We start from the raw sequence: 22,752 nt of genomic DNA, 5'->3' as shown, positions 1-22,752 counted from the left end.
CCCCTCATCGCCACGGCAACTCATCACCTCATCAACCCCCATCGCCCTGGCAATCCAAGGCAACTTCAGCACTCAGTTCAGTTCAGTTCAAATGCTTTATTGGCATGAAAGTTTACAGAGAACCATATTGCCAAAGCTTACATAGCAAAAAGGTACAGTTTTCCAACATTCTGTAGGTGTCAATCGATTTGACATTTGTTGGGTATATACAATATTACTTTTAAACAATATTAATTTTAAACAGTCTTTCTACTTCATTTGGTACGTTCAATATTAATTTTAAACAGTCTTACTTTTAAACAGTCCTCAGGTTGTGACATGTTGTTACATATTTAGCCCCAAGGTCTCTGTGTCACCTAAGTCATCTCTATCTTTTACCCTTCACCCCATCATCTTGCGCCTGACCCCTCACCCCCAGCAAGGACAGAGAGGACAAGATTTTTTGCAGATGTGGTGATGGTGGTTTTTAAAGGGGGGGACAGGGCTGGGGGAGTCGGAAGCATATAGAATGTCCGCTAATGGAGGGGGAGAGGAAGGGAAGTTGGGTGGTCAGGAGTTTTGTGGGTCAAGGGAGCAGGCGGTGGTGCTCATGGACGAGATGAGCTTGGAGAGGGCATTGGGTGAGGACAGGAGGTTGGGGACACCCACTGTCTAGGCTCAGTCACGAAGATACGTGAGAAACGGAGAGGTTGGGGGGATACCAGAGGACTGCTGTCCCTCGGCATCTTCTGGAGAGGAGCAGGGGAACGTGGTCAAAGCCGGGTTGAATGGTGACTTGCTGAGTTGGTGGGGTTGTTTTGATGCCGATTCTTCCTTTGCTTCTAAGATGAAACAACCAAGAAACCAACCCCTCTGCAGGAGCAGACAGTCAAGGATGAGAAGGGACGGTACAGACGTTTTCATGGGGCCTTCACCGGGGGCTTTTCCGCCGGATATTTCAACTCAGTGGGGTCGAAAGAAGGTAAGAGAAACTCTCTCAGCAGTGTGTTGAAATCAGGCTATTCGGGTACAAACGTTCCTGTGCCCACTCCTAATAGAGGAACAATCAGATTACCAGCACCACTAAAATAAAGGGATAGGAAGGTGGGGGGGACTGGATTGGGGGGGGGGGGGTGGCGGTCCCGGTGAGGTGAGGTGGGGGGGGGGGCGGTCCCGGTGAGGTGAGGTGGGGGGGGGGCGGTCCCGGTGAGGTGGGGTGGGGGCGGTCCCGGTGAGGTGGGGGGCGCTCCTGGTGGGGTCGGGGGGAGGCGCTCCCGGTGAGGGCGGGGGGAGGCGCTCCCGGTGAGGTGGGGTGGGGGGGGCTCCCGGTGAGGGCGGGGGGAGGAGCTCCCGGTGAGTGGCGCTCCCGGTGGGGTCGGGGGGTGTGCTCCCAGTGAGGTGGGGGAGGAGCTCCCGGTGAGGGGCGCTCCCGGTGGGGTCGGAGGGGGGCGCTCCCAGTGAGGTGGGAGGGGGGGCGCTCCCAGTGAGGAGCATGCTCACGGAGCGCCGGTGCGGAAATCCTAGGCGTGCGGTGCTGGATTTTCCGTTTGTTATTTGCCGTGACTTCCGGACCAGTGCTCCTCACTGGGAGTGTCCGGTCAGGGATCTGCTCCTTTGTATTAACGCTGACCCTTTGGATCAAGGTGACTAATGAGCGTTGGCTGTAGTGGGACTGTGAGCTAAGTTTTTTTAAACAAAAAACAAGGGCATGTAATGCGCATTGTGCTGTGGTTCTGTCCTGTGTGTTATCCTGTGTAATGCGCATTGTGCTGTGGTTCTGTCCTGTGTGTTATCCTGTGTAATGCGCATTGTGCTGTGGTTCTGTCCTGTGTGTTATCCTGTGTAATGCGCATTGTGCTGTGGTTCTGTCCTGTGTGTTATCCTGTGTAATGCGCATTGTGCTGTGGTTCTGTCCTGTGTGTTATCCTGTGTAATGCGCATTGTGCTGTGTGTTAACCTGTGTGTAATGAGAGGTATAGCGAAGGTTTGATGATGTTACTGTGTCTGTAGGATGGGCGCCTTCAACATTCGTGTCTTCACGGCAGCAAAAGGCAGATAAACAGCTCTTCAGGCCCGAACACTTCATGGATGAAGAGGTATTTTAGGAGGAGTTTATTTTGTTGATCTGTGCAGGCGGGCGGATGGTGATGTCCCGGGGAGAGTCCGTGCAAAGGTGTGTGTTGACGAAGTGTAGTCAGGAGTAAGAGGAAGAGGTGGTTCATGTTATGTTTTGGGAAGAGCAGGGACACTTACAATTCCGTTCAGAGCCTAGAGCACAGCACCGTGTGAAGGGCACCACCTGATCTCCAGACACTGATTTCAAAGATTGGCAGGCAAAACTGTAATCGAACAATGGGCTACCTTTAAAAAGGAGATGGTTCAGGTACAGTCGAGGTATATTCCCATGAGGGGGAAAGGTAGGGCAACCAAAGCCAGACCTCCCTGGATGACGTAAGAGAGAGTAAGATGAAGCAGAAAAAGGGGGCGTATGACAGATGTCAGGTTGAGAATACAAGTGAGAACCAGGCTGAATATAGAAAGTTCAGAGGGGAAGTGAAAAAGGAAGTAAGAGGGGCAAAGAGAGAGTATGAGAATAGACAGGCAGCTAACATAAAAGGGAATCCAAAAGTCTTCTATAGGCATATAAATAGTAAACGGGTAGTAAGGGGAGGGCTGGGGCTGATTAGGGGCCAAAAAGGAGATCTACGCATGGAGGCAGAGGGCATGGCTGAGGTACTAAATGAGTACTTTGCATCTGTCTTCACCTAGGAAGAAGATGCTGCCAAAGTCACAGTGAAAGAGGAGGTAGTTGAGATATTGGATGGGCTAAAAATTGATAGAGGAGGGACTAGAAAGGCTGGCTGCACGGTGGGCAGCACGGTGGCATAGTGGTTAGCACTGTTGCCTCACAGCGCCAGGGACCCGGGTTCAAATCCGGCCTTGGGTGACTGTCTGTGTGGAGTTTGCACATTCTCCCCGTGTTTGCGTGGGTTTCCTCCGGGTGCTCCGGTTTCCTCCCACAGTCCAAAGGTATGCTGGTTAGGTTGATTGGCCATGATAAAAATTGGCCCTTAGTGTTAGGGGGGATTAAATACGTGGGGTTACGGGGATAGGGCTTGGGTGGGATGGCTGTCGGTGTAGGGACCGGGTGTTAGGGTTTGGATGATCAGCCATGATCTCGTTGAATGGCGGAGCAGGCTCGAGGGGCCGAATGGCCTACTCCTGCTCCTATCTTCTATGTTTCTCTATGTAAAGTAGATAAGTCACCAGGACCGGATGGGATGCATCCTAGGATGCTGAGGGAAGTAAAGGTGGAAATTGCGGAGGTACTGACCATAATATTCCAATCCTCCTTAGATACGGGGGTGGTGCCAGAGGACTGGAGAATTGCAAATGTTACACCCTTGTTCAAAAAAGGGTGTAAGGACAAACCCAGCAACTACAGGCCAGTCAGTGTAACCTCGGTAGTGGGGAAGCTTTTAGAAACGATAATCCGGGACATTTCAGAAGGATAGGCAGAAGGGAAAAGGAGGTGGGGTAGCTCTGTTAATAAAGGATGAGATCAGTGCAGTAGTGAGAAATGATACTGGCTCAGAAGATCAAGATGTAGAATCAGTTTGGGTGGAGATAAGAAATAGTAAGGGAAAGAAGGTGGGAGTAGTCTATAGACCCCCTAACAGTAGCTACACTATAGGACAGAGTATAAATCAAGAAATAATAGGGGCTTGTAAGAAAGGTACTGCGATAATCATGGGAAATTTTAATCTTCATATAGATTGGAGAAATCAAATTGGCAAGGGTAGCCTTGAGGACGAGTTCATAGAATGTATTCGGGATGGTTTCAGTTTGAGGGTGGGAAACTTATGTCTGAAACTAGTGTCCTAAATTTAAATAAAGGCAATTACAAAGGTATGAAGACAGAGTTGGCTAAAGTAGACTGGGGAAATAGATTAAAAGGTAAGATGGTAGAGTGACCATAACATGATAGAATTCTTCATTAAAATGGAAAGTGAAGAAGTCCAATCCGAAACTAGGGTCCTAAATCTAAACAAAGGAAACTACAAAGGTATGAGGAGTGAGTTGGCTATGATAGATTGGGGAGCTTCATTAAAAGGCATGACGGTGGATAGGCAATGGCTAACATTTAAGGAACGAATGCATGAATTGCAACAGTTATACATTCCTTTCTGGTGCAAAAACACAAAAGGAAAAGCGGCCCAACCATGGCTAACAAAAGAAATTAAGGGTAGTATTAGATCCAAAGAGGAGTCATATAAAGTTGCCAGAAAAAGTAGCAAGCCTGAGGATTGGGAGCAGTTTAGAGTTCAGCAAAAAAGGACCAAGAGATTGAGTGAGAGGGGAAAAATAGAGTATGAGAGTAAACTTGCAAGGAACATAAAAGCGGATTGTAAAAGCTTCTACAAGTATGTAAAAAGAAAAAGATTAGTGAAGACAAATGTAGGTCCCTTACAGTCAGAAACGGGAGAATTTATAATGGGGAACAAGGAAATGGCGGAGCACTTAATAAACAAATACTTGGTTCTGTCTTCACGGAAGAGGACACAAATAACTTCCCAGAAATGCTAGGGAACCAAGGGTCTAGTGAGAAGGAGGAATTAAAGGAAATTAGTATTAGTAAAAAAATAGTGCTGGAGAAATTAATGGGACTGAAAGCTGATAAATCCCCAGGGCCTGATAATCTGCATCCCAGAGTACTGAAAGAGGTAGCCATGGAAATAGTGGATGAATTGGTTGTCATCTTCCAAAATTCTATAGATTATGGAACAGTTCCTGCAGATTGGAGGGTGGCAAATGTAACCCCACTATTTAAAAAAGGAAAGAGAGAGAAAACCGGGAACTACAGACCGGCTAGCCTAACATCAGTAGTGGGGAAAATGCTAGAGTCTATTATAAAGAATGTGATAACAGGACACTTAGAAAATATCAACGGGATTAGACAAAGTCAACATGTTTTATGAAAGGGAAATCGTGTTTGACAAACCTACTGGAGTTTTTTGAGGATGTAACTGATAGAATAGATAAGGGAGAACCAGTGGATGTGGTGTATTTGGATTTTCAGAAGGCCTTTGATAAAGTCCCACATAAGAGGTTAATGTGCAAAATTAAAGCACATGGGATTGGGGGTAATATACTGGCTTGGATTGAAAATTGGTTAACAGACAGGAAACAGAGAGTAGGAATAAATGGGTCTTTTTCAGGGTGGCAGGCGGTGACTAGTGAGGTACCGCAGGGATCAGTGCTTGGGCCCCAGCTATTCACAATATATATCAATGATTTGGATGAGGGAACCAAATATAATATTTCCAAGTTTGCTGACGACACGAATCTAGGTGGGATTGTGAGTTGTGAGGAGGATGCAAAGAGGCTTCAAGGCGATTTAGACAAGTTGAGTGAGTGGGCAAATACATGGCAGATGCAGTATAATGTGGATAAATGTGAAGTTATCCACTTCGGTAGGAAAAACAGAAAGGTAGAGTATTATTTAAATGGTGATAGATTGGGAAATGTTGATGTACAAAGGGACCTGGATGTCCTTGTACACCAGTCACTGAAAGCAAACATGCAGGTGCAGCAAGCAGTTAGGAAGGCAAATGGTATGTTGGCCTTCACTGCAAGAGGACTTGAGTACAGGAGCAAGGATGTCTAACTACAGTTATACAGGGCCTTGGTGAGACCACACTTTGAGTACTGTGTGCAGTTTTGGTCTCCTTACCTAAGAAAGCATATACTTGCCATAGAGGGAGTGCAGCGAAGGCTCACCAGACTGATTCCTGGGATGGCAGGACTGTCGTATGAGGAGAGATTGGGTCGACTAGGCTTGTATTCACTAGAGTTTAGAAGAATGAGAGGGGATCTCATTGAAACGTATAAAATTCTGACAGGGCTAGACAGACTGGCTGCAGGGAGGATGTTTCCCCTGGCTGGGGGGTCTATAATAAGGGGTCACAGTCTCAGGATACGGGCAGGACATTTAGGACTGAGATGAGGAGAAATTTCTTCACTCAGAGGGTGGTGAACCTGTGGAATTCTCTACCACAGAAGGCTGTGGAGGCCAAGTCACTGAATATATTTAAGAAGGAGAAAGATAGATTTCTAGACACAAAAGGCATCAAGGAGTATGGGGAGAGAGCGGGAATATGGTATTGAGATGGAGGATCAGCCATGATGATATTGAATGGCGGAGCAGGCTCGAAGGGCCGAATGGCCGACTCCTGCTCCTATGTTTCTATGTTTCTATAAGCAGTGGCAGACATTTAAGGAGATATTTCATAACTCTCAGCAAAGGGTTATTCCAGTGAGAAAGACTCTATGAGAAGAATGAACCATCCGTGGCTAACGAAGGAAGTTAAGGATGGAATCAAATTGAAAGAAAAGGCATACAATGTTGTGAAGATTAGTGGTAGGCCAGAGGATTGGGAAATTTTTAGAAACCAGCAAAGGATGACTAAAAAAACAATAGAGGGCGAAGATAGATTATGAAAGTAAACTAGCAAAAAATATAAAAGCAGATAGTAAGAGCTTCTACAGGTATATAAAAGGGAAGAGAGTAGCTGAAGTAAATGTTGATCCTTTAGAGGATGGGACTGGGGAATTAATAATGGGAAACAGGGAAATGGCAGAGACTTTTGAACAAATATTTTGTATTGGTCTTCACGGTAGAAGACACTAAAAGCATCCCAATAATTGATAATCAAGAGGCTATAGGGAGGGAGGAACTTAAAACAATGACTATCACTAGAGAAAAAGCACTAGGCAAACTAAAGGCTGACAAGTCCCCTGGACCTGATGGCCTACATCCTAGGGTCTTAAAAGAAGTGGCTGCAGAGATTGTGGATGTGTTGGTTGTAATCTACCAAAATTCCCTGGATCCTGGAGAGGTCCCAGCGGATTGGAAAACCGCAAGTGTAACACCCCTATTCAAGAAATGAGGGAGGCAAAAAGCAAGAAACTATAGGCCAGTTAGCCTAACATCTGTCATTGGGAAAATGCTGGAATCCATTATTAAGGAAGTAATAGGACATTTAGAAAATCATAAGACAATCAAACAGAGTCAACATGGTTTTATTATGAAAGGGAAATCGTGTTTGACAAATTTGCTAGAGTTCTTTGAGGATGTAATGAGCAGGGTGGATAAAGGGGAACCAGTGGATGTGGTGTATTTGGATTTCCAGAAGGCATTCGATAAGGTGCCACATAAAAGGTTACTGCACAAGATAAGAGCTCACGGGGTTGGGGGTAATATATTAGCATGGATAGAGGATTGGCTAACTAACAGAAAACAGAGAGTCGGGATAAATGGGTCATTTTCAGGTTGGCAAACTGTAACTAGTGGGGTGCCACAGGGATCAGTGCTGGGGCCTCAGCTGTTTACAATCTATATTAATGACTTGGATGAAGGGACCGAGTGTACTGTAGCCAAATTTGCTGATGATACAAAGATAGGTGGGAAAGCAAGTTGTGAGGAGGACACAAAGAATCTGCAAAGGGATATAGAGAGGTTCAGTGAGTGGGCAAACATTTGGCAGATGGAGTATAATGTGGGAAAATGTGAGGTTATCCATTTTGGTAGGAAAAATAAAAAAGCAAATTATTATTTAAATGGAGAGACTACAAAATGCTGCGGTACAGAGGGATCTGGGGGTCCTCGTACATGGAACACAAAAAGTTAGCATGCAGGTACAGCAAGTAATTAGGAAGGCAAATGGAATGTTGGCCTTTATTGTAAAGGGAATGGGGTATAAAAGTAGGGAAGTCCTGTTACAACTGTACAGGGCGTTGGTGAGACCACACCTGGAGTACTGCGTACAGTTTTGGTCTCCTTATTTAAGGAGGGATATACTTGCATTGGAGGCAGTTCAGAGAAGGTTCACTGGGTTGATTCCGGAGATGAAGGGGTTGTCTATGAAGAAAGGTTGAGCAGGTTGGGCCTGTACTCATTGGAGTTTAGAAGAATGAGAGGGGATCTTATTGAAACATATAAGATTCTGAAGGGGCTTGACAGGGTAGATGCAGAGAGGATGTTTCCCCTCGTGGGGGAATCTAGAACTAGGGAGCATAATTTCAGAATAAGGGGGCACCCTTTTAAACCGGAGATGAGGAATTTCTTCTCTGAGGGTTGTGAATCTGTGGAATTCTCTTCCCCAGAGAGCTGTGGAGGCTGGGTCATTGAATATATTTAAGGTGGAGATAGACAGATTTTTGAACGATAAGGGAGTCGAGGGTTACGGGGAGCGGGCAGGGAAGTGGAGTTGAGGCCAAGATCAGATCAGCCATGATCTTATTGAATGGCGGAGCAGGCTCGAGGGGCCGAATGACCGACTCCTGCTCCTACGTCTTATGTTCTTATGAGGGGTCTGGACAGAGTAGATAAAGAAAAACTGTTCCCATTGATGGAAGGGTTGAGAACCAGATGACACAGATTTAAGGTGATTGGCAGAAAGACCAAAGGTGACATGAGGAAAATCTTTTTTACGCAGCGAGTGGTTAGGATCTGGAATGCACTGCCTGAAAGGGTGGTGGAGGCAGATTCAATCGTGGCTTTCAAAAGGGAGTTGGATAAGCACCTGAAGGAAAAAAATTGCAGGGCTACGGGGAAAGGGCGGGGGAGTGGGACTAGCTGAAGTGCTCTTGCAGAGAGCTGGCACGGGCTCGACGGGCCGAATGACCTCCTTCTGTGCTGTAACCATTCTATGATTCTAAGGCCTCTGTCATGCTGCTATGAGGAGGCACCGGGTGGAGGCTGGCTGCTACCCCACATCGAGGGAGAGAGGGGGGGGAGGGTGGGAGTGAGGTGGGAGGCAGCGAGGAGGGTGGGAGGCAGCGAGGAGGGTGGGAGGCAGCGAGGAGGGTGGGAGGGAGGAGGCGAGGAGGGAGAGAGTGAACGACGAGGGTGGGTGTGAGCGAGGAGGGTGGGAGGGAGTGAGCGAGGAGGGAGCGAGGAGGGAAGGAGGGAGCGAGGAGGGAGAGAGTGAACGACGAGGGTGGGTGTGAGCGAGGAGGGGAGGAGGGAGCGAGGAGGGAGGGAGCAGGGAGGGAGCGAGGAGGGTAGGAGGGAGGGAGCGAGGAGGGTGGGTGGGAGCGAGGAGGGTGGGTGGGAGCGAGGAGGGTGGGTGGGAGCGAGGAGGGAGGGAGGGAGCGAGGAGGGTGGGAGGGAGCGAGGAGGGTGGGTGGGAGCGAGGAGGGTGGGAGGGAGCGAGGAGGGTGGGAGGGAGCGAGGAGGGTGGGAGGAGCGAGGAGGGTGGGAGGGAGCGAGGAGGGTGGGAGGGAGCGAGGAGGGTGGGAGGGAGCGAGGAGGGTGGGTGGAGCGAGGAGGGTGGGTGGGAGCGAGGAGGGTGGGTGGGAGCGAGGAGGGGAGCGAGGAGGGAGGGAGCGAGGAGGGTGGGTGGGAGCGAGGAGGGAGGGAGGGAGCGAGGAGGGTGGGTGGGAGCGAGGAGGGTGGGTGGGAGCGAGGAGGGTGGGAGGGAGCGAGGAGGGTGGGAGCGAGGAGGGTGGGTGGGAGCGAGGAGGGTGGGTGGGAGCGAGGAGGGTGGGTGGGAGCGAGGAGGGTGGGAGGGAGCGAGGAGGGAGCGAGGAGGGAGCGAGGAGGGTGGGAGGGAGCGAGGAGGGAGCGAGGAGGGTGGGAGGGAGCGAGGAGGGTGGGAGGAGCGAGGGAGGGAGCGAGGAGGGAGGGAGGGAGCGAGGAGGGAGAGAGCGAGGAGGGTGGGTGGGAGTGATGGGGGTGGGTGTGAGCGAGGAGGGTGGGTGTGAGCGAGGAGGGAGCGAGGAGGGTGGGTGTGAGCGAGGAGGGAGGGAGGAGGGTGGGTGTGAGCGAGGAGGGAGGGAGGGAGCCAGTCGGATCCTCGGGGTCCCTCACACTTTTCTTCAGTCAACATCTACTAAGTTTTACATGTGGAGAGACTGGAGAAGCTGGGATTGTTCTCCTTCGAGCAGAGAAGGTTGAGGGAAGATTTAATAGAGGGGCTCAAAATTATGAAGGGTTTTGATGGAGTAAATAAGGAGAAACTGTTTCCAGTGGCAGGAGGGTCGGTAACCAGAGGACACAGATTGAAGATAATTGGCAAAAGAACCAGAGGGACATGAAGGAAATATTTTTTTTCACAGCGAGTTGTTGTGATCTGGAACGCGCTGCCTGACAGGGCGGTGGAAGCAGATTCAATCGTAACTTTCAAAAGGGAATTAGATAAATATTTGAAAGGGAAAAATGTGCAGGGCTGTGGGGAAAGAGCAGGGGGAGTGGGACTAATTGGAGAGCTCGTTCAAAGAGCTGGCACAGGCACGATGGGTCAAATGGCCTCCTCCTGTGCTGTATCATTCTATGATTTTTTAATCTTTTTTAAGGATCTCAAGGAGCACGGAATTGCACCGAAAGGAATAACGACAACGGATGACTTTGCCTCGAAGGCTAAAGACAAGATCCAGGAGAAGTCGAGCACAGCAGCTCCCATTCCTGGCGCCACCATCTTGGATGACTTGATCGCTCCAGCAAAGTGAGGGGGAGGGAGGGGAATGTGGCAGGGGAGGGGAGGAGAGGGAGGGGATGTGGCGGGGGGGGGGGAGGGGAGGGGAATGTGGCTGGGGAGGGGAGGGAGGGGATGTGGCAGGGGGGGAGGGGAGGGGAATGTGGCTGGGGAGGGGAGGGGAATGTGGCTGGGGAGGGGAGGGAGGGGATGTGGCGGGGGGAGGGGAGGGGACATGGCTGGGGAGGGGAGGGAAGGGAATGTGGCGGGGGGGAGGGGAACGTGGCTGGGGAGGGAGGGGAGGGGAGGGAGGGGACGTGGCTGGGGAGGGGAGGGAGGGGAATGTGGCTGGGGAGGGGAGGGGAGGGGAATGTGGCTGGGGAGGGGAGGGAGGGGATGTGGCGGGGGGGAGGGGACGTGGCGGGAGGGGAGGGGAGGGGACGTGGCTGGGGAGGGGAGGGAGGGGATGTGGCGGGGGGGAGGGGAGGGGACGTGGCTGGGGAGGGGAGGGAGGGGATGTGGCGGGGGGGAAGGGAGGGAGGGGAATGTGGCGGGGGGGAGGGGAGGGAGGGGAATGTGGCAGGGGAGGGAGGGGATGTGGCAGGGGAGGGGAGGGAGGGGATGTGGGAGGGGAGGGGAGGGAGGGAACGTGGCAGGGGAGGGGAGGGGACGTGGCAGGGGAGGGGACGTGGCAGGGGAGGGGACGTGGCAGGGGAGGCGAGGGAGGGGACGTGGCAGGGGAGGGGAGGGAGGGAACGTGGCAGGGGAGGGAGGGGACGGGGGGGGACGTGACAGGGGAGGGAGGGGATGTGGCAGGGGAGGGAGTGGAGGGAGGGGACGTGACGGGGGAGTGGGTTACTTTTGAATGGGAGACGGTCCTAGTCTCGGGTGGACTGCCACACACATTAACTCTCGATAGCAGAGGCTCTCTCCGCCTGGGTGAAGCGATCACTGGATGTGATTGAAATACAGCTGTGTTTGGGGGAAAAGGCCAACAGTGTGGGCAAAGCTGGCCGGGGCAGTGGGGGTGGGGGGTGGAATCGTGTATATTTGTGAGGATTGAAGATGCCCCTCCCTCATAGGTTCCCGTGTCGTGGGGCGGCCACAAAGTAAAAACACCTGTCGAATTTAGACATTTTATGATGAAATAGAAGTTCATTCTCAGTTTTTTTTCCCCCCCCTCCTTCCCTGGAGTGGCTGCCTCTCACTGGGGGAGGAGTTGTCCGGGCGCCCTCTTTACCGTGCGCACGTGAGTGTCTAAAGGCTGTTTGGCTGTGGTGAGCGATACTGTCCTCGCCCATCGTCTACACGTACGCTTTTTGCAGCACAGGGCAGTGATCAGGGGCAGGAACCCTGGCTGATTCCCCCTCTCTCTAACCCAGGGGTCACTGGACAGTAATCAGGAGCAGGGACCCTGGCTGATTCCCCCTCTCCCTAACCCAGGGGTCACTGGACAATGAACATAAGAACATAAGAAATAGGAGCAGGAGTAGGCCAATCAGCCCCTCGAGCCTGCTCCGCCATTCAATAAGATCATGGCTGATCTGATCCTAACCGCCAATCTACTATCACAGAACCATCTCCTGAATCTAACAGAATTAGACACACGAAATAGGAGCAGGATCAGGCTACACGGCCCCTGGGCCCGCTCCGCTACCCACAGGGCCATGACCGATCCGAACCTAGACTCCTGTCCAAATTCCTGCCCGCTCCCCGTAACCCTTAATTCCCTTTACTTCTAGGAAACTGTCTATTTCTGTTTTAAATTTATGTAATGATGTAGCTTCTACAGCTTTTTGGGGCAGCATATTCCATGGACCTACCACCCTCTGAGTGAAGTAGTTCCTCCTCATCTCAGTTTTGAAAGAGCAGCCCCTTATTCTAAGACTATGCCCCCTAGTTCTAGTTTCACCCATCATCGGGAACATCCTCCCCGCATCCACCCGATCCAACCCCTTCACAATCTTATATGTTTCAATAAGATCGCCTCTCATTCTTCTGAACTCCAATGAGTAGAGTCCCAATCTACTCAACCTCTCCTCATATGTCCATCCCCTCATCCCTGGGATTAACCGAGTGAACCTTCTTTGTACTGACTCGAGAGCAAGTATGTCCTTTCTTAAGTATGGACACCAAAACTGTGTGCAGTATTCCAGGTGCGGTCTCACCAATACCTTGTACAACTGAAGCAATACCTCCCTATTTTTATATTCTATCCCCCTAGCAATGAAAGCCAACATTCCATTGGCCTTCTTAATCACTTGCTGCACCTGCATACTAACCTTTTGAGTTTCGTGCACCAGGACCCCCAGATCCCTTTGTACTTCAGTACTTTCCAGTTTCTTGCCATTAAGATAATAACTTGCTCTACGATTTTTCCTGCCAAAGTGCATAACCTCACACTTTCCAGTATTGTATTCCATCTGCCAAATCTCTGCCCACTTACTTAGCCTGTCTATGTCCCCTTGCAGGTTTTTTATGTCCTCCTCACTCACTACTTTCCCTCCCATCTTAGTATCATCTGCAAACTTTGATATGTTACACTCGGTCCCCTCCTCCAAATCGTTAATATAGATTGTAAAGAGTTGGGGACCCAGCACTGACCCCTGCGGAACACCACTAGCTACTGATTGCCAGTCTGAGAATGAACCATTTATCCCAACTCTCTGCCTTCTGTTAGATAGCCAATCCTCTATCCATGCCAGAATATTACCCCCAATCCCGTGATTTTTTATCTTAAGCAATAATCTTTTGTGTGGCACTTTGTCAAATGCCTTTTGGAAGTCTAAATACACTACGTCCACTGGTTCCCCTTTATCCACCCTATATGTTACTTCCTCAAAGAACTCCAGCAAATTTGTCAAACATGACTTCCCCTTCATAAAACCATGCTGACTTTGTCCTATTAAATTATGATTATCCAAATGTCCTGTTACCGTCTCCTTAATAATGGACTCCAAAATTTTACCTACCACAGATGTTAGTTTCCAGCCTTCTGTCTACTGCCCTTTTTAAATAAGGGTGTTACATTAGCAGTTTTCCAGTCTGCCGGGACCTTTGCCGAGTCCAGGGAGTTTTGGAAAATTATTACCAATGCAGCCACAATCCCTACCGCCACTTCCCTCAAGACCCTAGGATGTAAGCCATCAGGCCCAGGTGATTTATCCGCCTTGAGTCCCATTATTTTACCGAGTACCACTTCCTTAGTGATTTTGATCATGTTTAGCTCTTCCCCCCCCTTTAGCCCCCTGTTTGTCCAGTGTTGGGATATTCTTTGTGTCTTCTACTGTAAAGACTGATATAAAATATTCATTCAGTGTTTTTGCCATCTCCATATTTCCCACCATTAATTTCCCGGTCTCATCCTCTAAGGGACCAACATTTACTTTAGCCACCCTTTTTCTTTTTATATAACTATAAAAACTCTTACTATCTGTTTTTATATTTTTTGCTAATTTACTTTCATAATCTACCTTCCCTTTCTTAATCAATCTTTTTGTTATTTTTTGCTGTCTTTTAAAGTTTTCCCAATCCTCTATCCTCCCACTAGATTTGGCTACCTTATATGCCCTTGTTTTTAGTCGAATATTATCCTTAATTTCTTTACTTAGCCACGGATGGCTGTCTTTTCTTTTACACCCTTTTCTTCTCAGTGGAATATATATTTTTTGGAAGTTGTAAAATAACTCCTTAAATGTACACCACTGATCATGTATCGTCTTACCCTTTAATCTATTTTCCCAATCCACTCTACTCAATCCCGCTCTCATACCTTCATAGTTTCCTTTATTCAAGCTTAGCACGCTTGTTTGAGATCCAACCTTCTCACCCTCTAATTGAATATGGAATTCAACCATGTTATGGTCACTCATTCCAAGGGGATCCTTTACTGGGACATTTTTAATTAATCCTGTCTCGTTACACAGGACCAGATCTAAGGTTGCTTGCCCCCTGGTCGGTTCAGTTACATACTGCTCAAGAAACCCATCCCTAATACACTCAATGAACTCATCCTCAAGGCAGCCCTGCCCAATTTGATTTGTCCAATTAATATGATAGTTAAAATTCCCCATAATTATAGATGTTCCCTTATTACAAGCCTCAACTATTTCCTGATTGATACTCCGCCCAACAGAGTTGCCACTGTTCAGAGGCCTATAGACTACACCCACTAGTGCTTTTTTCCCCTTATTATTCCTTACCTCCACCCAAACTGTTTCATTATCCTGATCTTTTGACCCAATATCATTTCTCTGTATTACAGTGATTCCTTCCTTTATTAACATAGCCACCCCACCTCCCCTTCCTTCCTGCCTGTCTGTCCTGATTGTTAAATAACCTGGTATGTTTAATTCCCAGGCATTGTCACCCTGCAGCCATGTTTCTGTAATGGCCACAAGATCATACCCATATGTAGTTATTTGTGCCATTAACTCGTCTATTTTGTTACGAATGCTACGTGCATTCAGATAGAGAACTTTCAAATATGTTTTGTGACACTTAGTTCCTGCTTTTGCCCTTTTTATTACTTTACCTTTTACTCCATACCTTCTGCACCTTCCTGACACGCTCTGGTTTTTAATTTCCCCACTGCTACCTAAGTCTATGACCTTCTCTGTTGTCATTTTTATTATTTGCTCTCTAGGAACCTCCCCCCCCCCCACTAGTTAGTTTAAAGCCCTCTCTACAGCCCTAGTTATATGATCCGCCAGGACTCTAGTCCCAGCACTGGCCAAGTGAAGCCCGTCCCAACGGAACAGCTCCCTCCTGCCCCAGTACTGGTGCCAGTGTCCCAGGAAGCAAAACCTATTTCTCCCACACCAGTCTTTGAGCCACGCATTTAACTCTCTAATTTTATTTGTCCTAGCCAAATTCGCTCGTGGCTCATTATTACCCTTGTGGTTCTGCTTTTTAATTTGGCCCCTAGCTGCTCAAACTCCCTCAGCAGAACCTCCTTCCTTGTCCTATCTATGTCGTTGGTACCAACATGGACCACGACAACTGGATCCTCCCCCTCCCACTCCAAGTTTCTCTCCAGTCCAGAGGAGATGTCCTTAACCCTGGCACCGGGCAGGCAACACAGCCTTCGGGACTCTCGCTTATTTTCAAGTCTGGATCGGATGCTGTCATGTCTGGAAGGGGTGAAGCTCTGGGATTGTTGTTATTGAAGTCACTCTGACCGTGAGCACGAGTGTCTGTGATGATCACGAGCCTTTTGTGCTGGTTATTTTTGGGGGTCTCTCGGTCACACACCGTGTCCCACAAGGGGTGACTGTGGAGCTTCCTCAGGAACATCTACGTCGCTGAAACTCAGCAGGTCCCTCTGGTACCGAGGTCGGAGCGATTTACGTTCCAAAGCCATCATATTGTGTGCTCGAACTGGAGCAGCACCGGAGGTTTGTCTGTTAAAGCAGGGCAGAGAGATGGAGAGCAAGAAGGGGAGTGACGTGCTCCTTCTGTGGGACAGTCTGTTCAGAGCTCCGGTGTGTCCTGGTGATCAATTGTTTAGTCTCACCGACACTGCCAGGACCTAGTTAACGTTTATCGAGCGCTTTCGTTAATTCAAGGATATAAAGTAATGTCTCTAAACTTTCGCCCAGGATAACAATTGGCGTGCAGTTACTGCGGAAAATGGGCTGGAAGGAAGGACAAGGGCTCGGACCACGTGTGAAGAGGAAGCCTCGGAGGCAACAATGTGGTGAGGAATATCGCTGCTCATTTTCAGTTTGGTTTCTGATCTCAGTTGGATGTTAGAAAGAACAAACTTGAATTTCAATAGCGCCTTTCACAACCTCAGGACGTCCCAAAGTGCTTTACAGCCAATTAATTAGGTTTTGAAGTGTAGTCGCTGTTGTAATGTAGGAAACGCGGCAGCCAATTTGCGCACAGCAAGCTCCCACAAATGTGATAATAACCAGAGAATCTGTTTTAGTGGTGCTGATTGATGGATAAATATTGGCCCCAGGACACCGGGGATATCTCAGGACATCTCATCCGAAAGACGGCCCCTCCGACAGTGCAGCGCTCCCTCCGTACTGCCCCTCCGACAGTGCAGCACTCCCTCAGTACTGCCCCCCGACAGTGCGGCACTCCCTCAGTACTGCCCCCCGACAGTGCGGCGCTCCCTCAGTACTGCCCCTCTGACAGTGCGGCGCTCCCTCAGTACTGCCCCTCCGACAGTGCGGCGCTCCCTCAGTACTGACCCTCTGACAGTGCGGCGCTCACTCAGTACTGCCCCTCCGACAGTGCGGCGCTCCCTCAGTACTGACCCTCCGACAGTGCGGCGCTCCCTCAGTACTGCCCCTCCGACAGTGCGGCGCTCCCTCAGTACTGCCCCTCCGACAGTGCGGCGCTCCCTCAGTACTGCCCCTCCGACAGTGCGGCGCTCCCTCAGTACTGCCCCTCTGACAGTGCGGCGCTCCCTCAGTACTGCCCCTCCGACAGTGCGGCGCTCCCTCAGTACTGCCCCTCCGACAGTGCGGCTCTCCCTCAGTACTGCCCCTCCGACAGTGCGGCGCTCCCTCAGTACTGCCCCTCCGACAGTGCGGCGCTCCCTCAGTATTGCCCCTCCGACAGTGCGGCGCTCCCTCAGTACTGCCCCTCCGACAGTGCGGCGCTCCCTCAGTACTGCCCCTCCGACAGTGCGGCGCTCCCTCAGTATTGCCCCTCCGACAGTGCGGCGCTCCCTCAGTACTGCCCCTCCGACAGTGCGGCGCTCCCTCAGTATTGCCCCTCCGACAGTGCGGCGCTCCCTCAGTACTGCCCCTCCGACAGTGCGGCGTTCACTCAGTACTGCCCCTCTGACAGTGCGGCGTTCACTCAGTACTGCCCCTCCGACAGTGCGGCGCTCCCTCAGTACTGCCCCTCCGACAGTGCGGCGCTCCCTCAGTACTGCCCCTCTGACAGTGCGGCGCTCCCTCAGTATTGCCCCTCCGACAGTGCGGCGCTCCCTCAGTACTGCCCCTCCGACAGTGCGGCGTTCACTCAGTACTGCCCCTCTGACAGTGCGGCGTTCACTCAGTACTGCCCCTCCGACAGTGCGGCGCTCCCTCAGTACTGCCCCTCCGACAGTGCGGCGCTCCCTCAGTACTGCCCCTCCGACAGTGCGGCGTTCACTCAGTACTGCCCCTCTGACAGTGCGGCGTTCACTCAGTACTGCCCCTCTGACAGTGCGGCGTTCACTCAGTACTGCCCCTCTGACAGTGCGGCGTTCACTCAGTACTGACCCTCCGACAGTGCGGCGCTCCCTCAGTACTGCCCCTCCGACAGTGCGGCGTTCACTCAGTACTGCCCCTCTGACAGTGCGGCGTTCACTCAGTACGGCCCCTCCGACAGTGCGGCGCTCCCTCAGTACTGCCCCTCCGACAGTGCGGCGTTCACTCAGTACTGCCCCTCTGACAGTGCGGCGTTCACTCAGTACTGCACTTCCTAGTGTCGGCCTGGATTTTGTGCTCAACTCTCTGGAGTGGGACTTGATCCCACGACCTTCGGAGGCGAGAGTGCGACCCACTGAGCCACGGCTGACAAATAGAAGTCTGTTTGAGTTCTTGCAGAGGGCGTTTAAGGAGTTAGGCACTAGATTGAAAAGGAATCCCCCTAGGGTGGTAATCCCTGGATTGTTCTTGGTGCCACGTGCTGGACAGGTTAAGGGGAGGGAGATTAGGACAGTCAGTGTGTGGCTGCAGTGCTGGTGCAGGAGGGAAGGATTCCTGCACTTCGGGGACTGGAGTGAACTCTGAACACGGGCAGGTTATGCCGATGGGTCTGCCTTCACCTGAACCCAAACGGTACAAATATCCTTGCTGAGGGGGCAAATAGAGCAGGATTTAAACTAATGCAACAAGAGGGTGGGGGAAAGTCAGGGTTTGAGCATAGAGAGGGAGAGCAGGATTAATTAAGCTGCTGGAGTAGAAGCCGAAGGCTTTGCTTTTATTAGAGGAAGAAGCTAGAAGGTAGTGATGCAGTTGATGGATTTTCAACAACAACAACTTGTATTTATATAGTGCCTTTAACATAGTAAAACATCCCAGGGCGCTTCACAGGAGCGTTATCAAACAAAATTTGACACCGAGCCACATGAGACATTAGGGCAGATGACCAAATGTTTGGTCAAACAGGTAGATTTTAAGGAGCGTCTTAAAGGAGGAGCGACGGACCTGGGTGAGGAGTGCAGAGCGAGCAGCGAGGTTTAAAAGCGGCGGATGGAGCGAGGCCCGACCAGAGCGACAGACCTGGGTGAGGCGTGCAGAGTGAGCAGCGAGGTTTAAAAGCGGCGGATGGAGCGAGGCCCGACCAGAGCGACGGACCTGGGTGAGGCGTGCAGAGTGAGCAGCGAGGTTTAAAAGCGGCGGATGGAGCGAGGCCCGACCAGAGCGACAGACCTGGGTGAGGTGTGCAGAGCGAGCAGCGAGGCTTAAAAGTGGCGGATTCAGCGAGGCCTGACCAGAGCGGACCTGTGTGTGGGGCAGCGAGCGCGGCGGGTATAAAAAGCGGCGGATTCAGCGAGGCTTACCAACTCAGCAGCGGGGGAGAGAGGTAAAAAGTAATCAAGGTGTGACGTCACCAGGAATCAGGTAAGTGATTGGTTGGTGAGTATTTCTCTTTTTTTTAAACTTTAACTCTGGTTTATAGTTTCTAAGGTCTCTCTGGTGTAGTGGGGACTGTTGGTAAACCATTTAACTGTAGTGTAATTAGTGGGATTGATTGATTTAATTTAAATTCAATTAATTAAAGGGTAAGTCATGGCAGGACAGCCCGGCCACGTGGTATGCTCCTCCTGCGATATGTGGGAACTCGGGGACACTTCCTGTGTCCCTGACAACTACATGTGCAGGAAGTGCATCCAGCTGCAGCTACTGAAAGACCGCATTGCGGCACTGGAGCTGCGATTGGATGCATACTGGAGCGTTCGCGATGCTCAGGACATCGCGAATAGCACGTTTACGGAGTTGGACACACCGCAGGTAGAGGTTGGACAGGAAGAAAGGGAATGGGTGACCAACAGGCAGAGTACTAGGCGCAGGCAGGTAGTGCAGGGGTCCCCTGTGGCCACCCCCCTCTCAAACAGATACACCACTTTGAGTACTGTTGGGGGGGTGGCTTACCAGGGGAAGGCAGCAGCAGCCAACTTCCTGGCACCAGGGGTGGCTCTGCTGCACAGAACGGGAGGAAAAAGAGGGGGAGAGCTACAGGGAGGAGGTCCAGCATCTCGTGAAGTGGTGCGCCGATAATAACCTGGCCCTTAACATCAAGAAAACCAAGGAAATCATTGTGGACTTCAGGAAGTCTAAAGGCGGAAGTCACACCCCCATCCACATCCATGGGGCTGTGGTGGAAAGGGTGGACAGCTTTAAGTTCCTCGGAGTCCACACCACGGAAGACCTCTCCTGGTCCCTCAATACCTCCTCTCTGGTAAAGAAGGCCCAGCAGCGCCTATATTTCCTAAGGAGGCTGAAGGGATGCAACCTGTCACCCCTGATCCTCTCTAACTTTTACCGCTGCACAATAGAGAGCATCCTGACGAACTGTATCACAGTGTGGTATGGCAGCTGTAGCTACTATGACCGGAAAGCCCTGCAGCGGGTAGTCAAAACTGCCCAACGCATTACCGGCACCCGGCTACCGACCATAGAGAACATCTACCAGAAACGCTGTTTACGGAGGTCACTGACCATCATCAAAGACCCTACCCACCCCAGCCACAGTTTGTTCGCCCCCCTGCCATCTGGGAGACGCTACAGATGCATTCGCACCCGCACGACCAGATTTAGGAACAGCTTCTTTCCCAGGGCTGTCATCCTACTGAACTCTACAATTAAACTCTAAAGCCTGCACATCTGCCAATGCACTTTATTATGTTTATGTTTATGTATTACAAGCCAAATGAATGCTGAATGTTAAATGTCTTAATCAAAATGTACAGTCTCGGGAGCTGCAAGCCTACATTTCATTGTACTGCACTTGTGCACTAACAATGACAATAAAGTTGATTATTATTATTATTATTATTATTATAGTAATAGGGGATTCTATTGTAAGGGGAATAGATAGGCGTTTCTGCGGCCGCAAACGAGACTCCAGGATGGTATGTTGCCTCCCTGGTGCAAGGGTCAAGGATGTCTCCGAGCGGCTGCAGAACATCTTGGAAGGGGAGGGTGAACAGCCAGTTGACGTGGTGCATATAGGCACCAATGATATAGGTAAAAAGCGGGATGAAGTCCTAAAAGCGGAATATAGGGAGTTAGGTAAATTAAAAAATAGGACCTCAAAGGTAGTAATCTCAGGATTGCTACCAGTGCCACGTGCTAGTCAGAGTAGAAATAGAAGGATATTTCAGATGAATACGTGGCTAGAGGAATGGTGCCAGGGGGAGGGATTCAAGTTCCTGGGACATTGGAACCGGTTCTGGGGGAGGTGGGACCAGTTCAAACCGGATGGTTTGCACCTGGGCAGGGCTGGAACTGATGTCCTAGGGGGAGTGTTTGCTAGTGCTCTGGGGGAGGGTTTAAACTAAAATGGCAGGGGGTTGGGAACCTGAGCAGGGAGACAGAGGAAAGGGAAACAAGGATAAAAGCAAAAGATAGGAAGGAGAAAAGCAAAAGTGGCAGTCAGAGAAATCAACGGTTTAAATCAAACGTGGCCACAGTAAATAATAATTCTAAGAACGTTAAAAAAACAAACCTGAAGGCTTTGTGTCTTAATGCGAGGAGCCTTCGTAATAAGGTGGATGAATTGGCTGCGCAAATAGAGGTAAACGAATATGATTTGGTTGGGATTACGGAAACGTGGCTCAAGGAAGGCCAGGACTGGGAACTCAACATCCAGGGGTATTCGATATTCCGGAAAGATAGGCAAAAAGGAAAGGGAGGTGGGGTAGCATTACTGGTTAAAGAAAGGATTAACACAATTGTAATGAAGGATATTAGCTCTGATGATGTGGAATCTGTATGGGTAGAATTGAGAAATACTAAGGGGAAGAAAACGTTAGTGGGAGTGGTATATAGACCTCCAAACAGTAAGGCGGAGGTTGGGGATGGCATTAAAAGGGAAATTAAAGAAGCATGCAATAAGGGCACAGCTGTCATCATGGGTGACTTTAATCTACATATAGATTGGGCTAACCAGATTAGTAACAATACTGTGGAGGAGGAATTCCTGGAGTGTTTACGGGATGGTTTCCTGGACCAATATGTCGAGGAACCAACCAGAGATCAGGCCATCTTAGACTGGGTATTATGTAACGAGAAAGGATTAATTAGCAATCTTGTTGTACGAGGCCCCCTGTGTCGGAGCGATCATAATATGATCGAATTCTTCATTAAGATGGAGAATGAAGTAGTTGACTCAGAGACTAGGGTCCTCAATTTAAATAAAGGAAACTACGATGGTCTGAGGAGCGAGTTGGGTAGGATTGATTGGGGAATGTCACTCAAAGGGTTGACGGTGGATAGGCAATGGCAAACATTCAAAGACCGAATGGATGAACTACAGAATTTGTTCATCCCAGTTTGGCATAAAAATAAAACAAAAAAGGTGACTCAACCGTGGCTAACAAGGGAAATTAAGGATAGCATAAGATCCAAGGAGAAGACATATAAATTGGCCAGAAAAAGCAATAATCCTGAGGATTGGGAGCAGTTTAGGATTCAACAGAGGAGGACAAAGGGATTAATTAAGAAAGGGAAAATAGAATATGAGAGTAAGCTTGCAAGGAACATAAAAACTGACTGTAAAAGCTTTTATAGATATGTGAAGAGAAAAAGATTGGTGAAGTCAAGCGTAGGTCCCTTGCAGTCAGAATCAGGGGAATTTATAATGGGGAACAAAGAAATGGCAGACCAACTAAATACATATTTTGGTTCTGTCTTCACAAAGGAGGACACAAATAACCTCCCAGAGATACTGGGGAACGTAGGGTCTGATGAAAGGGTGGAACTGAAAGAAATCAGTATTTGTAGGGAAATGGTGTTAGGAAAATTGATGGGACTGAAGGCCGATAAATCCCCAGGGCCTGATAATCTACATCCTAGGGTACTTAAGGAAGTGGCTCTAGAAATAGTAGATGCATTGCTGGTCATCTTCCAGAACTCAATAGACTCTGGAACAGTACCCATGGATTGGAGGGTAGCTAATGTTACCCCACTATTCAAAAAAGGTGGTAGAGAAAAAGCGGGGAATTATAGACCGGTAAGCCTGACATCGGTAGTGGGGAAAATGCTAGAGTCCATTAATTCAATTCAATTCAAATTGCTTTATTGGCATGACAAGGTACATCTTATGTTGCCAAAGCACCGAA

The 22,752-nt window shown here is 49.8% G+C and overlaps 1 protein-coding gene across 3 annotated transcripts in view; it reads left to right on the top strand.

The window, feature by feature from the left end:
• Positions 1-22,752, top strand: part of gpatch1 (G patch domain containing 1) — an 82,452-nt gene that overhangs the window by 6,163 nt on the left and 53,537 nt on the right. For all 3 annotated transcript variants that reach the window (XM_085991914.1, XM_085991913.1, XM_085991912.1), the window contains exons 2-5: positions 827-961; positions 1,990-2,075; positions 10,339-10,487; positions 16,058-16,155. In XM_085991914.1, the coding sequence (XP_085848040.1) occupies positions 827-961; positions 1,990-2,075; positions 10,339-10,487; positions 16,058-16,155 (468 nt within the window). The remainder of the gene's footprint in view (positions 1-826; positions 962-1,989; positions 2,076-10,338; positions 10,488-16,057; positions 16,156-22,752) is intronic.

The sequence above is a fragment of the Somniosus microcephalus genome, chromosome 6 (assembly GCF_052327205.1).
Source record: "Somniosus microcephalus isolate GS21.2 chromosome 6, FLI_Smic_1.0, whole genome shotgun sequence".
NCBI lineage: Eukaryota > Metazoa > Chordata > Chondrichthyes > Squaliformes > Somniosidae > Somniosus > Somniosus microcephalus.
Note: the sequence above shows the minus strand (reverse complement) of the source record. Positions and strands in the feature narration are given on the sequence as shown.